The sequence below is a fragment of the Ambystoma mexicanum genome, chromosome 11 (assembly GCF_040938575.1).
Source record: "Ambystoma mexicanum isolate Mex_15411 chromosome 11, UKY_AmexF1_1, whole genome shotgun sequence".
Lineage (NCBI taxonomy): Eukaryota > Metazoa > Chordata > Amphibia > Caudata > Ambystomatidae > Ambystoma > Ambystoma mexicanum.
In genome coordinates, this window is record NC_090934.1 from 1,399,028,579 (window position 1) to 1,399,046,457 (window position 17,879).

Genomic DNA, 17,879 nt, shown 5'->3' on the forward strand with positions numbered 1-17,879 from the left:
GCACGCGACGCATAGGCGATGGGTCTCTTCTCGCCTTCGTTGGTAACCTGCATGAGGATGGCCCCCAGGCCGACCGGGCTGGTATCGACGTAGAGCTCTGTCGGAAGGGCAGTGTTATAGTACGCTATTCTCGTCTCTGCGGACAGCGACTCTTTTATGCTCTCGAAAGCATCTTGGCAAGCTTTTCCCCACTCCCACTTCGCGTTGAGCTTCCTGAGTTCACAGAGGGGTTCCGACAGTGTGGCCAGGTTTCGAATGAATCTTCCACAGTACGTGGCCATCCCCAAAAAGCTGCGGACGTCAGTGGGAGTCTTGGGTGGGCTTGCGGCCTGAATGTCAGCGACCTTTTGGGGGTCCGGCGAGATACCAGAACTGCTGAACTTGTAGCCGAAAAAAGCTATGTACGTCTTGAAGAACTCGCATTTTTCCTCGTGGATGGTTAGGCCCGCTGCCTCTAACCAGTCCAGCAGCATCTCCAACCTCCTCGTGTGTTCCTCCTTGTCCTGGGCGTGGATCAGGATGTCATCACTGACATTGAGGACACCTGGGATGTCCCGGATGACTTTCTGTATAGTCTGTTGGAAGACTTCGGCTGCTGACGATATGCCGAAGCTCAGACGCTTGTCTCTCCGCAGGCCCAAGTGCGTGGAGAAAGTCGTTATGTACCGTGAGTCTTTGTGTAGCTTCAGCTGGTGGTATCCTGCCTTCAGGTCAACTTTTGAGAAGACTCTGGATCCCGTGAGATCAGCCACGATCTCGTCGAGGGTTGGCGTAATATGGCGCTCCCTCTTGATGGCGGTATTCGGGAGGCGCATATCTATGCAAATGCGGACCTTCCCCGGCTGTTTGGGTTTCCGGGTGACCACCATCGGGGACACCCATGGTGTCGGTCCTGTTACCTCCTCGATGATGCCGGCTTTTTCCAGCGCTTTCAGTTCCAGCTCGACCTGCTCACGCATGTGGAAGGGGGTCCTCCGGTGCCTGACGGCTCTTGGCTGAACCGACTTGTCGATGTGGAGTTTAATTGTCTTTCCCTTCAGACACCCAATCCCGTTCAGCAGATTTGCATGTCGCGCTAGGAGCTTTTCGACCTCGTGGGCTTCCCCAATTTGATTGACGAATTGTATGAGCTCTAAGTCTTCCGCTGCATCGCCGCTCAGGAGACATTCGATACCGGCGTCCACAACGTAGACTTTTGACGGTAGGTAGTTCTCCCCATGGAGTCGTAACGGAACCTGCCGACAACCGGTAGCGGCTTCTTGCAGCCATATGCGAACAGGAGGGTGTCAGTGTTTTTGAGGGACGGTTGCGGCTGTAGTGTCTTAAACTTGGACGTGGGCATGACATTCACCGAGGCCCCCGTGTCAATGGTCATCCATATCTGTTGGTTTTGGATGGTGACCTGACATTTCCGCCTCCGGAGCCCTCTCTTCTGCGTGCCTCGTCTTCGATCCAGGGCTGACACTAGGTAGACTTTTCTACCTTTGGTCCGCTGCTCTCTGCCAGGGTCTAATGGAGTCCCTGTGATGTCGTCACCGTCTTCCTCAGTCGAGGAGTTGTTTGCTTCAACGTGCCTCGTGACTCCCTGTTTCTTCTTCTTTGTACTACTTCTCTCCTGAGGATTTGGCGGGGGCGGTAATGGAGCGCCTGAGGAGCGGCACACCTTTGCATAGTGGTCCTTTCTGCCACAAGCCCCGCACGTTGTGCCTTGTGCCGGGCAATTTTGCCGTCCGTGACGCGGTCCACCGCACCATCCACACTCTGTGGGCCCCGGGGTCCGTGGTTGCCATCTGGGCGGTGTGTAGTTTCCACCTTATTCATTCCTTGTGGATTGACTGTTTGTGACCTGGGCCATCATGGACGACGCGAGAGCCGGCTGTAGTTTGTGCAGAGTCACGCCCATGTTGGCAGCCCTGGTGTGCGCTAGCTCCCTCTGCCGGCCTAACTCCAAAATGCGCGTCAAGGAGATGCCCCTCTCACCCAGCACCAGCCTCCGTAGTTTCTCGGAATGGATGCCATTGATAATTTGTCTTCGGATCTCCTGCTCAACATCCGTGACCTCACATGACATCGCTAACTTCCTGAGCCGGGTGTGAAACGCATCCAAAGTCTCCTCCTCCACCTGAAAAGTGGGGCAGAATATGAATGTCTCATAATCGGGATTTAGTTGCGGGAGGAAGTGGGCCGTCAACGCGTCCTTCGCTCGCTGGTAGACGTCTAGGCCATCCGCAATTGTGAGCGCGTTGAAAATGCGCAGCACCTCGTCCCCTACGTTCAGAAGTAGGTGCGATCTCATCTTCCTCGACGATGTCACATCCTTGCACTCCATGGCCATCTCAAATTTTTGGAGCCATAGCTGCCAGCGGGGGCCAACTGATGATGGCACCGTGAAAGGATCGAAAGGTTGAATCATCGTGGTCGAGTTGCTTTGTGGGCGAACCGGCGGTGGCGACAGTGGCAGGTTCGCCGTGATTCTGAACGGCGTGCCAGGGCCGGGAGTGGACGTGCCAGTCGCCATATTGTGTGACGATGTCCCCTGACGGTTCCAGTGAAGGCTGCCCTTTGGGATCTGTATGCGGATAGGGCCACGCCTGTCCTCCACTGTCTACAGCCGTGACCGCACGTGCGTGTTTCGTGCGCGGTCGGCCCACATGTCGACATTCGGTGCCCTCGGCACGCTGGAAGGAGGTGTCAGTCGCGCGATGCAGGAGGGATGAGATGGTTGGGCGCCGAGCGCCTGTGCTGGGTCCCGTTTCCCTTGTTGCCAGTGTTATGTTCCTGCCCCACGCGGAGGCATAGCGTGGTAGGCCGCAGCAGTAGGCCTCAGTGACGCAGCTCCAGCCAGAGCGAGAAAGAAAGACACGACACACGCTGCTAGGGTCTGTGCCCGGCTCTGCCTCCCTTGCGCGGGGCGGGGCTTTTATTCAGACGCCCTACGTCACCGCGTATCGGGGCGAAGGGCGGATATAACAGCCACCCCCTCCCACTCACAATACATACCCCAAAACACATGTACCTGCTGTTTAGGGAAACGTTCAGTGCACTGAAAGTGCAAGTTTCAACTTCATCCTACACTATTTTAAAATGAAACCGTTCTGGAGCGGTTTCATTTTAAAATAAATGCACAGGAACCCTGAATTTTGCATTAAAAGCAATGCCCTGTGCGAGCACTGAGCACAAAGAGTAATCTACTCTGTGTGCACTGTCCTCCCACAGGGCAGATTAGATCTGCAGGGCCCACGAGGGTGGGGGCTGGGCTGCTCGGAGCAGTGGCTGTGGTGCCTGCATCATGAACTCGCAGTGACAGTGCAGGACAGCCTTCTTTAAGAAGGCCTGTTCCAGTGTCCCGCTGTTGTGTATATGTAGGGGGTGGAGCCAGAAGAGTGCTCATGGCAGCAATGAGCTGCTCCACCCCCCTACGCCATGCCATTGCGGGAGTTTATTTTTTTGTTTGTTTTTTCTGCCCTCAAAACCTAGCTGGAGAGCATGGGTTTACTGTTTGGGCGGCTGACTCTGACCGGATCCCGAGATCCGGCTTCACACCTGGTGCCGGATCTCGGATCCGGCGAGAGCCGGCCCAATGACCAGCACTGCACGGTACACTTTCAAAGTGTTGTCATTGAAATCGTTGTAAAAAAAAAGAGTTTTCTAGCACCCTGTCGTTTTAAATATAAAATGTTTGTAATGGAAAGAGACAGATTTGCGCTCGAACGAGAGTCTAATTAGCCAATGGCTCGTATTCCCGTGGCTGCACGCACGCACGGCCGCCGGGCGTGGCCGTCGCCTTTTGATGACGCAGCAGCGGTTGCATGCGCTGACTGAGCGACTCGAGTCCCCTTACTCTGCTTCGGCCGGGTGCGAATCCGCAGCTTCAAGATGGTCAAGTTAACGGCGGAGTTGATCGAGGGGGCAGCGCAGTACACCAACGCCGTGCGCGATCGCGAGCTGGATCTCCGGGGTGAGTGGATCCTTAGGACGGGTTCCCCGCATGGGGCTGGGCGCGGCGTAGGCTGACAGCAGGCAGACTGGCTGCGGAACCTCGGAGGCGGTGTGTGGGGAGCTCCAGGCCCTAGTACGTGATAGGCAAGGACGAGCCGTGCAGTCGAGGGGACACACGTGTTTAAGCGGTGCACGTCCCATGTCCATCAATATGTACTACCCACATGAAGAACACCATTGCAAAGCCAATCGTTTTTGGCTCATTTATATTGGCAAAGCCAATTGGTTTGACTCCAATGTAATGATGTGTTATTTATAGAGCGCCTTTATCCAAAGCGCTTTACAGAGCACATATTTACATACAATATCACTCAACCCAGATTGCAGCAGCGAGCGCTCAACCCGCTGAGCTATTTTACCGGCCGGCACATTACCCAATGTAGGCATTGGGTAATGTACTGCCTCCATGTGCTGCAATGATATGTTCAGGATAGGAGCTGGCGGACACGCGTCACAATTTCATGATCACGTTTTTCCTGCAATTTCAACATGGTACTCATAAACATACTGTTTTAGTTCATATGTAGTACCCCTATGAAAGACCCTTGCTGCACAATATGGGATCCGTTTGTTATGATTTGGCATCCTCGTGTTTGCCACTGAAATGCAACATAGAATCGGAGACACATTCAGTGTATGCAGCACAAAGTAAACACGAGGATGCTCCAACATTTCAACTCTGTACACCGCAGAGAGCCGTTGAATATCTTCTACAAAATGGCACACTATAACGGAGCTGTGCCAAGAAGCCCATGCGTTTCATCACAGAGCAGCTGGTTGACACTAGGGCCCATCTACGTACTGCTGCAGAAGCTCTGCCCCAGAGCTGAAGCTCTCCGCTCCGATGAAACGGAGTTTTAAAAAAAATGGGTACTTGCCAGCTAGGGTCTGAGCAAATATTGCCTTTGTGAACTTTGCTTTTTACCATGCGTATTCTATAGCTTGAAACTAAATGTTTGCGTCTGAGGATTTGAGATTCAAGAGCTCTGATTTTTGTGGACGTGATCTTGTTTCCTGAAAGTCCACAAGTAACCATTGAATTTAGTACTGATAATTGGCCATGCTAGTAAAATTGTGTTTTTTTTTTTAAAAAAATATTTTTTTTTTTTAAAAAAAATATATTTTTTTTTTGGCTACAAATTATATTATGTGGCAGTTGCGTTGGCATACAGCGCTGGCATTCCTATGTTACTTGGCTGGGTGTTTAGTAACCAGGTTAGATGACGGATAGCACTTCGTTTGAGCAAGGGAGTGATTTCAGGGCATAGTTAATGGTGACTTGCACAATATGTGTTAAAAGGTGGCCCTGTAAATTTCATTCAATTGTACAATTTGCGCCACCTAGAATGTGGACTTTTGCATGAGTACAGCTAGATGACTTGAGGAGGAACACATCTTGTTTGGGGGGTGTCTGGTTATGTACCCATCGATTGATTGCACCTCTGCTGCCACCTGCCACTTCTCCGGCTGCCTCTGCTGCTTCTTTGGCCACCCTGTCACCTCCTCTCGGGCACTCTCTTCTTCATTGTACTACCATGCCTTCTCTTTGTTCTCGTCTGCCCATCCTCGGGCACTTCTGCAGGGCGTACTTCTGGCCTTTACCCCGGAAGTCCTTCAAAGGTGGTAACCTGTTCAAATCGCAACTCTCGCTGCGCTGTCAAACATTCCTGACTTCTGCCGTCTCCTGAAAGAGGTTGATTTGTATGTGCTCTGTCTCGCAGAGACTTCATTCACGGTCCAGCTCTGTCACAAGTTTTGACACTCTCTCCTTCTTGATTGCTAACCAACAGTCCTGGCGGGGTGCAGCCTTGATTTTCCCAGAGTGAATCCCACTTTGTCATTCCAACGCAGGACTAGTCCTCCTTTTGAATGCATAGTCTTTATTCTCACTCTACTGACCGCTCTCACTGTGGCCACTTATCTACAGGCTGCCTGGCCAAGTCACCCACTCCCTCTTAGAGGGCTGACCTCTCCTCCTTCCTCCTTGCCTCTACCTCTCAACTTCTCCTTGGAGACCAGAACATCCATCTGGATGCTACCAGCCCCTCTTCAGACCTCACCTTCACCTCTTGGAGTGACCACTTCTTCTTTCCTCCCACCTCTCTCTCTACCCCTCAGGTCAACCAACATATGTATGGGGTTGCTGTTGGTACTTAGGTGCTGGACTGCCCATGTGTGTGTGACAAAGACTGATATGCAAATGGATATTTCCCACCTGTGAAAGGTACAGTGAGCTAAAGTGTGGCTGCGGACTCTCGAGTGGGTACCTTCCCAAAGAACAGGTCAATGGGACTTGTTCGTTCTTGAAGAGGGATGCTATGGACTATTTTTTCATTTGCAGTGCCACCTACCTTCTCTCCATCTCCAACGCTCTTTGATGTCCTAGCCCTCGTCATGAGGATCCGTTTGAAGTCCACATCCAAGTGCAACTCTTGGTATGATTCTGACCCCGCCACCCCTTAAAGGCAAGTGTAGGGCGGCTGAGAGGAAATGGAGGGCATGATGCGCACCTCTGACAAACTGGTCTTCTGCCTGCTCCAAGGGCAGTACAGACTGTGTCCTCTCTAAGAAGAACATTCACCCAAGCCTGTGTCTCTGCAGCATGTAACAACTGAGCCGAACTTTCAAAATCTGCAAGGAGCTGGCCAATCCTGCTGCAGTCTCTACCAGGCCCACTGCACGGCCCTGGCTTCTTATTTCACCACTAAAACTCAGGACATCCTGTCCACTCTTCTTCTACCTTCCTCTACCACCCCTGGCCCGTCTTTGTCTGTTTCTTCTCCTCCTTTCTCCGGTTCAAACCGGCGATGTTCCTAGACAAGTACTCGTCCCCATCACCGGCAACCACACAGTTGACTCCAAAGCACTCAATGACATTTACCTTGTCATTCAGGCCTGGATGGCGCAACATGGGCTCTGTCTTAACGACTATAAGACAGAGCTACACCTCCTCAGATCACAATACCGTCTCAGCAAGCTATATGCCAGCTCTGACTTCTTTACCATAGATGACAACCCCATCAAGGTTTCAAAACACATAAAAAAACTCTTGGCATCCACTTGGATTCCACTCGGATTCCACTCTAAACGTAGCCAGACAAATACAATAACGTCCTCTACGGCGTACACGTGCAAACTAATCACTGCATGCAGACCATTTCTAACCCCTAACTATTACACCACCATAGATCGAGCCCTAGTCCTGTCGAAGCTTGCGCTCTACCTAGGAACCAGCCAGCGGAACACTAATAAGCTTCAAGTATTACAAAACAATGCCATCAGGGCCGCTATGAATATCCCCAGAGCTCAACATATTTCGGAAACTAGACACAGACTATCTGTCAACCAAAGAATCGCTTTTAAATCACTGTCACGCACAAATGCCTCGCGAACCTCGCACGAGCTACGTGTGCAATCTATTCTCGCGCAACCTTTCTGATCGACCCATCGGAGCTGCACAAGTTAATTGCCTCAAGATCCCGGGGTAGCAGCTTCCCTGTACTCGCTGCTAAACTGTGGAACACATTACCGATCTCACTCGGATCTGAAACAACATATCACTCTTTTAGAAGCAAAGTAAAAATCTGACTACAGGCGCATGAACATTAGCTCACCAACCCTAGACGCTGCTCTTGCCTGGTACACACTGAATCCATTGTGCATCCTGGACACAGGTTCAATGTAAAAATGCTTAATGCCTAATTGCCTTGTACAATCGCCTATTGTAAATCCTTTGTAATGTATACAACAAATCTTGTAATGTAAACATGTAACTCGGTGACCTTAAGATATGCGAACAGATGCCTAAGGGCTTGGTGCGCTTACAAATAAACAAAATACGAATACAAATCTGATTATGAAAGTCTCGTTAAAGCAGGTTCTCCCCTGCTCATCCAGGACCATATTGAAACCCTTGCTCCAGGCTTGGCTGATTTCTGCAATCACTCCTTTGCCACTGGAACCTTCCACTCCCATTGTGGGTAATATACCAAAATGTTGCCCTCAGTAATGTGCCCCTGCAGTTATTGCGTCTTTGTGGGCACACAATACTGACTCCTATTACTGCAACCAAACAGAGCAGGGGTCTCCTTGGGCGCAGTAATGGGAGTTGGGGGTTGTGGTAAATGGGGGGGGGGGAACAAGAAAGTTAAAAAAAAAAAGCACCCTTTGTCAGCAGCTCTGACCCAAGTAATTGGGAGGACCCGACGCAGCAGGGATAGCGGGGAGTTGGCAGCGCACACAATTGTTCTGCCATAAAGGAGGGTGGGGGGCAGGTAAGAGAATGCAGACTGTGGAACGTTATCTATCTGATCGCTGCGCCATAATTGGAGTTGGTATTTTCGTCGGCGCAGTGATCACATAGATTCCTCTTGTGCACCCCCTTCTTAAGAAACCCTCTGCCGATGCTTCCTCTCCAGCTATCACCCAATCTCATCACCCCTTTCCTGGGCAAACTCCTGAATCTGTCTCCATTACCACAAGTCTGGTTTTAGAGCTGCCAGAAGCACAAACTGCTCTCCTGAAGACCTGTGTAGACCTGATCCCTAATCTTGAGTCTAATCCTCCTTCTCTCCTCATTCTCCTTGATCTATCCTTTGCTTTTGACACAGTCAACCATGCTATCCTGCTCAATCGCTTCAGTGATAACCTGGGTATCACTGGTCAGGCTCTGGCCTGTATGTCCTCCTTTCTCACTCCTCGCATCTGACGTCTCTAAGAAGTCACGCTTTCAACTGCACCTCATGGGAGATTTTCTGCCTTTTCTTCCTTTCCCCCAGAAGCTCACTGTCTCCAGAACCCTGGTCCTCTCTGGGCTGAACTATTGCAACAGCCTCTTTCTAAATCTGCCTGTCTCTACTCTTGGACCTGTACAACTAACACAGAACTGCAAGCCAAAACAAATGAAGTACTGTGAGTAAAGATTAGCCCTGCCCAATGACCATGCCAAGCCCATTTAGCCAGTTACTCGCCTGCTAAATTATAGTCAGTTTGCTTCAAACTGTCCAGTTGCTTTTGGACTACACTTCTGTAGAAAATCCCTAGCGGAATTTGAACTGGGGGGGATTCCACCTCCCCCTACATCAATGCCGAAACTTAGACGTTTTCCGTGTATATTGTTTTTGGCACGCTTAATGCACGTCTGTCAATCGGGCCAAAGTTATTACTTTTCTCATGAAATGCAAGCATTTTACTACTGTGTCCCCACATTGACTATCCCACCCACTAAGTTTGATAACTCTGCAGCATAATTTTGATGGGGTGTTACGGTCCATCTGGGGCATGCCAAGTGCGACTTTCATAAACTCTGACCAGAGTAAGCAAAATAGTTACCAGACTCCAAGTACAGTCGGGCATCCACTTATCTCGACTCGAGGATCTGCCTTTCAATGATATGTCACAAATTGTTTTAGTCCACCTTTTTTGGTGGAGTTTCACCAAACTAAGCACGGAGTGTACTTTGAGCTAGATGGCACATTTCACTTTTTTATTGATCGGCAAATTTTGCGTGAGAAGTTTTCCCCGCTTGAACAGGAATTCTTTTTTGCGGACCCCAATAACGTTTGCTCCTGCTTGGTGTGTGTTTTCTCAATCTTTCTCACTATTCCATTCCATTGGGCCTCTTCTGCTGCTCCTGGCATTTTGCTGAAATGAAAATCATGAGAAATAGGGAAGTGACATCACATAACCCTTGACCCTCTGATTACATCAGAGGAAGTGACATTTGACACCGTCCCATCACTGGAACTAATGGCACATGACCAACCCCACCCCGGACAAAAAAGGGAGTGGCATCACATTGGATTGTTCTCGTTACACTAAGAAAAATATGATTACAATATCACTATAATATGATATACATTTTGTACAAGAATGGATTCCTCTAGGTAGCATTGATATTAGTGTGTATAGGACAATATCACCAATTACTGTGCATGTAAGCAGACGTCCGACACAACAACCTGGACTATTGTACATCACTCGAGCTAATCTGTAAACGGACATAGCTTCTCAGATGCCTAAACCCCAAAGGGCAAACGTCCAGTCTCTGGCCACAGATTGGAAACAGCAACTGACCAACACCAGTCCAACCAGTAGACAATCTGAGGCTGTACCACTTCATGCTTTTACACTTGGACAATAACGATCAGTATTTTCCTGTCAATAGTGCACTTTGAACCATTGTACAGCAACCCAGTCACCCAGAGCTTGATGTGACGAGGCCTGCTTACAGGAAGAGAGGGGTGCAGCAAAGTCTCCATGGATCTACACGCCATTCAGAAAAGTAGGCATTATTGATGAACCGCCCACCAGCTTACCAGAGACATAAAGATTGAAAGGCCAATCGGAAGGCTTTATTACACAGTTCCTCAAATTTTCACTTTCCTTCCTTGGTAGAGATGCTTCCAGAAAAGGTGGTGTTTACAAGCCCTTTTTGAAGCCTCTATAAGCACTACTCCTGCCACACCCCATTGAGCCAGGTAAGTGACGGACAGGGGAGTAGCCAATCCATGGAGGTGTTGGGTATTTAAGGAGGTGTGAGTGTGCACAAGTGTGGGTTAGTTGGTGAGGACAGTTGTCGAAGGATATCCAGAGTTGGGAGAGAGAGCGTCTGAAAGAAGTGAATGACACTGGGCGAGAGAAGGCACCATTTTCCCTCTTTTCCTTAGAATACTGAGCGGGAATAGGATAGGGAAAGCCAGAAGTTTCTTCGGGAGTCAGATAGCCAACATCTTCGGGTAGACACCTGAGCTGTAGAGAAGTGAAAGACAGATGAGGGGTTTACCGATTGTTGAGTTACTAACAGCCCCGTAGAGACTCCTGGAGTTGGGAGGCGGGGCCCAGGAAAGATGAGAGTAAAGGGCCAGCCCTAGTGCCAACCGCAAAGGGCCCAGAAAGCCAATGAACTTGAGATCACCAGCCATTTGGACCATTATTTTGTAATAAACACCCATGGACTTTTGTCCTTAAGACTCAGCATGATTCTTTGGGACCGGATCTCCCCCGCCCTCCATCCCCCACCCTGTCAATCTCCCCCAACCATTTTCGCCATGGGCAATCCACCATCCACTGTGAGTCGCTAAGGGCCCTCCCTTGTTAGATGGGAGATGGTGGGGGAGGATGTGTTGCGGGTCACAGTAATTGCTTTTTTAAAATATTTAAATGTAAAACCGGCAGCCCCAACATCACCCCTTTAAAATAAATAAATAAGCCTGTTCTATTTGTTTCCTTTATATCTTAATGCCAGCTTCTAGACACTGAACAGGAACTGAACCCATGTTGCACTGCATTGTGAGGGGTCAGTAATACGAGGCGGACAACTGTTTATACCTTTCTCAGTATTTAACATTTATTTCATAAGAAAACTACAAACCTAACTAAACCTAATCTTCCAGGGGATTCCATACCTAGTCTAGATCAAAGGGTGAATCTCCTAGCATACACAACCGGCCCTCCCACTAAACGGAACAAACAAAACCTAAATAACAGATTTCCAAACAACCTGTGTCCCGTATGACCCCTGTCTGGCTTGAGTAGATCTTCCCCAGGAATGTCCAAAGTCAATCTCTTCCAAGGAAATTAAAGTCTTATATTCGTTAAAGTTCACTCAAACAAAAATCCACTGACAGTTGGTTCTTGGAACCAAGTTCCACAAAGAAAATTGCACCAGTGGTACTCCTGGATGACCTGCGGTCACGATAGACGCCCAAGCTGATCATTCAAAGGTAACTGTCTAAAAGAAGTCTTCAACTGGATGAATGACAACAATGTAAATCAACCCGGGAAAGACAGAAATCATGATCATATCCAAACACCAAGAGAACGAAACTGCCATCCCGTGGCCAACGGAAATGGTCCTGGTGGACAACACCCTAACCTTAAAACGGCAAATAAATACAACAGTCAAGAAATGCTGCTTCCTCCTCCACACGGCAAGAAGAATCCTACCTTTCCTCTCCTTCACGCACAAAACACTCCCTATCGTCGCCCTCATGTCAAAAATCGACTATGCGAACAGCCTCTACCTCGGAATACCTCCTGAAGAACCTACAAGGGATCCAAAATACAGCAGCCAGACTTCTCCTCAAACTGTCCAGAAGAGACCACATCACCCCTGCCCTTAAAACACTACACTGGCTGCCAGTAAAACATTGTATCACCTTCAAAACAATGTGCATAACACACAGGGCAATCTGCGGACAAGGAGCAGAATTCTTACAAAAGAAAAACAAGACCCCTCGGGTCAAGCAACGAAATCCGCTTGGAACTGAAACCATACATAAAACTCAGAGGCACCGCCTTCTACCACTTAGCCGCAAAAACATGGAACACCATCCCGAATGCCAAAGATCACCGAAAATTACTAAAAACCTGGCTCTTCAATACCAGACTAAAACCAAAACAGAAAGGAAAAAGAATGACTAAACCGGAAAAGTACACTGACTAGCTCCCAGAACTGACTGAGAAGCACCGACGGCACCTGGCAGGGTGGGACCCTGCAGATCTATTGGCTAACCTGACATCAGACTTTACCCAATTTGTGCCTTAATTTGTGTTGTGCCTTATGGTCGCCAATTGACCACAATTGACCTGTGCCTTATTCTGTGCTGTTGCAGATAGTACTTCACCAGATCTGCGCCCCGACCTGTGCCCCTGCCCCATGGTTGTCATTAGGTATAACACTGCCCTAGCCACTTTATATACCTCAATGTGCTTCTAGCTGCCCTGACATACTTAGGTGACACACTACCTAGCTAGTCTTCTACACTTGCCTAGTTTGCCACCGCTTTGCCCACATAGAACCTAGCCTGGTTCTCGCCTAGATCACCTAACAGCCAATATACAGGTCTCTTTACAGACTGCTCAGACCTCTCTGGCACCGAACCATTAACTACACGCCTTTGAATGTAACCTAGTCCACGCCTATAGCTTGAACCTGAACTTGCCCACCCTCGCATCCCTGCCCACCACCAGAATGAAAATCACCTATTACCAATCTTTACACATTGCTCTGAGCCTCCTTACCACCATGGCATTTGCAACTGCGGACTCACACCCTGCTAAGGACAGAAACATGAGACTGAGGGCAAGACTGTCCTGTCTTCATGAACCATCTTCCTACCACAATCACAGAGGCTATATCGATCTAGCAAACAAACGTTCGCAATACCCCAAACCCACCACCCCTCGCCCTGCACCGACAACTACTAATCAGCCACTGATACAAAGAGATGCCCCTACCAAAAATAAACAACCCTCCTCGACTCAACCAAATAGTACCCTATCAATAATTGGATCGCTCATTAATGCAAGATCCATGGTCGCCCATGCTACCGAGATCTCGGACACCTTAACCAATGAAAACTTAGACCTATTGGTCATAACCGAAACATGGCTCCATGATGCAGCTGGCCCTGCCATCATGCTTGCTATACCTGACGGCTACCAACTACTAAGAGTCGATAGACCTAACACTAAAGGTGGCGGCCTAGCCATCATTCACAAAGCTACCTTACCTATCAAACTAGCTACTACCCTGATATTCTCATCTTGTGAACTCCTTACTGCCAAATTGCACCTCTCTTGTAACCGGACTCTCACCTTGCATGTTATCTACAGACCACCTGGACCACTGGGATCCTTTGAAGACGACATAACCAACAATACTAAAGACCACGCTCAAATACTATTACTGGGAGACTTTAACCTGGGCTTTAATGACAGCAACGACAAACATGCCCTATCTGTCGCCTCACTCCTGAATGACTACGCCCTATCTCAAAAAGTCTCCTCTCCTACTCATGCCAAAGGCAGAACCCTAGACTGGGTTGCTGATCGGAACTGTAACATCAGTATTACCAACATAATACCACAATCCTGGACTGACCACCACTTAATTGTATTCAATGCCTCACTAGACCTTATCCGGCCCAAACCTATACTCATGGCCCCGCCACTTCCCACCAGAAGTAAAAAAGACATCACATCAGAACAACTCCTACCTTACCTTCTCCCTACTCTTAATAACTTAGTCAACATTACAGACCCTACGTCGCTTGTAGAAGCTTACAACAGCTCTATGATCAAGGCACTTGACTCGATTGCCCCCACCAAGCTGCGCAAAAGCAAACAACTCTGTCACCTTAACAACTGGTTCACGCCACACCTGAAAGACCTTAGAATCCAAAAAAGAAAGTTGCAGTCTATCTGGCAACACTCACCCACCGAGGAGAACAAAACCAAATTAGCCACCCTTGCCAAACAGTATAAAAAGGAAATCATAAACACTAAAAGAAATACCTTCAATGACAGAATCTCTAAAGCCAAATCAGACACCAAGGAGCTATTTTCCATCCTCCGTGAAATGGAATCACCCATAACCCCACCTGACAACATTCCCAAAAACAAGTCCTGGTGCACTAATATACAAAATGCCCTGGCGGACAAAATTAGCTCGCTCCAATCTAAAATTGCTAACAAAAAAGCTTCCTTGCTCCTGCCAACAGAACCCATATTGCAACCTCAGCTCCTCCCAAACTAATCTAACACCCCCCACCTATTTAGCTTCAGAAAGATATCCATATTGGAGACAGAAAAAATCATACTATCTCTAAAACCCTCCAACTGTAAAGGTGACAACTGTCCGGCCCAAATTATAAAAGATGCAGCTCGAGACCTTGCACCCTTCATTTCAAAAATCATTAATGCATCCTTTAAGTCTAATCTAGTACCGAACAACCTCAAACAATCCTGGGTGCTTCCCTTGCTAAAAAAACAAACACTTGACCCTGCTATACCAACTAACTACAGACCCATCACTACTGTCCCTTTCTTACTTAAAATCATAGACAGAGTAGCATACCTGCAAATCCAGGACTACTTAGAAACTAACAATTTACTAGGATCACGGCAATCTGGCTTCCGTCCCCTTCATGGCATTTAAACAGCCTTGATTGACCTCAAGACCCAAATTGACGAGTTGAAGAACAATGGTAAAACAGCGATGCTACTCCTCCTTGACCTATCCGCGGCCTTCGACTTGGTAGATCATGCAGTCTTATGCAATCACCTAAGCTCGGCCGCTCATTTCTCAAGTGATGCCATAACTTGGGTACAATCCTTCCTTGCAAACCGGACAATGAGCGTCTTCTCACCCTCAGCAGCCGCTGATCCCATACAAGTTTCATGCGGTGTTCCCCAAGGATCATGTGTTTCTCCGACGATGTATAACATCTTTACTAAGCCCCTGTTTGATAAGTTGGACAGACTGGGTGTTGTCTACACTAATTACGCAGATGACACTCAGATTCTAATCCCCCTTTCGGGTAACTTCTTGGAAGACACGGACTTAGTAAATAAGATATATCTCCTCATTCAGGCTTGGATGGCATCCCATGGCCTCTGCCTGAACGACGACAAGACGGAGCTACTGATCACTGGCTCAGCGTTGGCTATCAAAAAACTTGACCCCAACGATGCCTCATTCAACATTGACAATAACGTCATTAAAGTGATGCCTGCAGTCAAAACCCTCGGGGTCTATCTTGATTCAGCGCTCACCTTCAAAAAGCAAACTAACTCGCTAGCATCCTCCACGGCATATACTTGCAAATTGATCCGAGCATGCAGACCTTTTCTAACTGAGACCAGCTGCATCACATTAGCCAATGCTCTCATCATATCCAAGCTGGATTACTGGAATGCCCTTTATGCAGGCTCTAACAAGTATATCCTTGACAAACTACAAACTCTCCAAAATAACGCTATCAGAGTAGCTTTAAATATTCCTAACAGAGCCCACATCTCCACCTTTAGGAAAAATATCCATTGGCTAAAAATCAAAGACAGGATCACCCTCAAAATACTCTCCCTCACATCCAAATGTCTCAACAACATTGCCCCCCTTTATCTGGCCAACAGAATCCACAAGAGAACCTCTAACCGTCCCACTAGACTGACCAACGCCTTCACCTTAGTGGTGCCTAGATTCAAAAAGAGTACAGCCGGCGGCTCTAGTTTCCCAATCATAGCTGCGCAAACTTGGAACACACTCCCCTTGGATCTCAGAATGGACCAAACCTTACTCTAGTTTCAGGCGAAAAGTCCTCACTGCCAATGACACTTAGCTCGACCTCCCCCTCCCACATAGACACTAGATGCCTGCAACCAGCTGAATGACATCTGATCAACTCGACTGAACCGTAGCTCCGCATTTCTTTATTTTTTTATTTTTTTTTTCTTCTTTTTCCCTTGCTCTCTCACTATACTTACCGTTGATCTAACGTGAACTGTATAAACTGCACTTTTCTTGATTTAATTGCGAACTGCATAACGTGTATTTCTCCTGTAACTAAGTTCTTAAGCAATCTTGTACTGTTTGCGCCCAGCTACCCCTTCGGGTTTGGTTCTGCGCTATACCAAATAAACAAACAAACACAGACGACACCCATGGAAATGGAATCAACAACCCCTGACGCCCCTAATCGACATTTCAACCGCCCCTAGCTGCCACTGTGTACCACTGGGTTGTGGCACTGTTGAGATACTACCAACCACCACACTGAGGTCTGGACGCTGGCAGGTGCACTGGCCATATAAGTGGGATTGAGGAACACGTGGGGTTGTTGGGGAGGCTGGTGGAGGTGGCAGTGAGATATGAAGGGGACCTCAAATTCAGAATGGGGCCAGACCTAACCAGAGGCACAGGGTGCACACACACCCCATCTGTGAGATTACGCAAACCCAACTCTTCAATTCAGGATAGAGATGCCAACTAACCAATTCCACTAACAATTTACTCCTCTGCATACACCTCTCAAACTAACCAACCACAAACCTATAGCACAACAAACTTCACTACACTGCAACAACAAAGCAAAAAACACAGACTCGCACAACAGTAAATGACTACCGGCCGCAAACACCCCAGGCCCAACCAGCGGACCCACCGCTTTGAGGCCGCCAACAGCACATCACTGCAGTCTTGCCTTTTTCCATCCTCCTCCCACTAACTCGCCCTCCCTCCCTCTTTCAGGGCCTCTAGAGCGCCAACGGACCACTCCGGTGGTGATAGTGCGCGGTACAAATGTCCTTTAACATAGAATGGAAAGAGTTCAAAACAAAAGTACCACTTCAACAACGTTTGTAACCTTTTGCAGTGTCTTAAATCAAATTTGTTAAGATGCTTCTTCTAAAGGGGTTGCTCCTTGGCAACTCCTTTCTGCTACTGTTACTGTGAAAGCACTCTTCTGCCTCAGTCTGCTACTGCTTCAACTTCATTGAAAGAAAATTGATAGACAACCACAGCTCTATTTCTGCTGCAGATTTATATTTAAAAAATGTTAGGCAACAACAAGACTCTTGAACTTCTACAGGTTGGCACAGTCCTTTTCTTCCTATGTAATAAGAAAGGGCAGTCTCTTTGCCTTTCCTTCTGTCTTGCAGCAACCACATCTGTCTCCGCTTCTAGACTGTGTCCCGCCGCAACTTCAGATTATTGAATACTTATTTTTAACAAGCACCCAGCTCCCTTCCACAGCTTTATGCACACAGTTAAAGCAGTATTGCCACTTTTCCAGCCTTGGATCACCTTATCACCCGATCAGAGGACTCTGGGTTGGTTTCAGCTTCAACAACTTCAGTAAATCAGTGTTCAGATCTTAATTGGGCTGGTTTCACTTTATAAAGGAACGGTCTACTGGCTTGGCTAATGTTTGTTTTTGTGTGTGACTTTAACTTCTACACGTATTTGTTCGCAATGTTACAAGAGTCGGTCTTCACTTCAGAAACGAAATTAGATGTATGCAATTTCTCTTTGATCCACTTCTAACTGGCGTTCCCTTTTATTCAGCAGCGTTCTGCTTTAACAAGGATCGGGAAAC

General features: G+C 48.1%; 1 protein-coding gene across 1 annotated transcript in view; it reads left to right on the forward strand.

Moving 5' to 3' along the window:
• The first annotated feature begins 3,791 nt into the window (after positions 1–3,791).
• Positions 3,792–17,879, forward strand: part of SNRPA1 (small nuclear ribonucleoprotein polypeptide A') — a 103,457-nt gene continuing 89,369 nt past the window's right edge. Inside the window, 1 exon segment of the mRNA XM_069625021.1 lies at positions 3,792–3,958. Coding sequence (XP_069481122.1) covers positions 3,877–3,958 — 82 coding nt within the window. The 5' untranslated portion in view covers positions 3,792–3,876.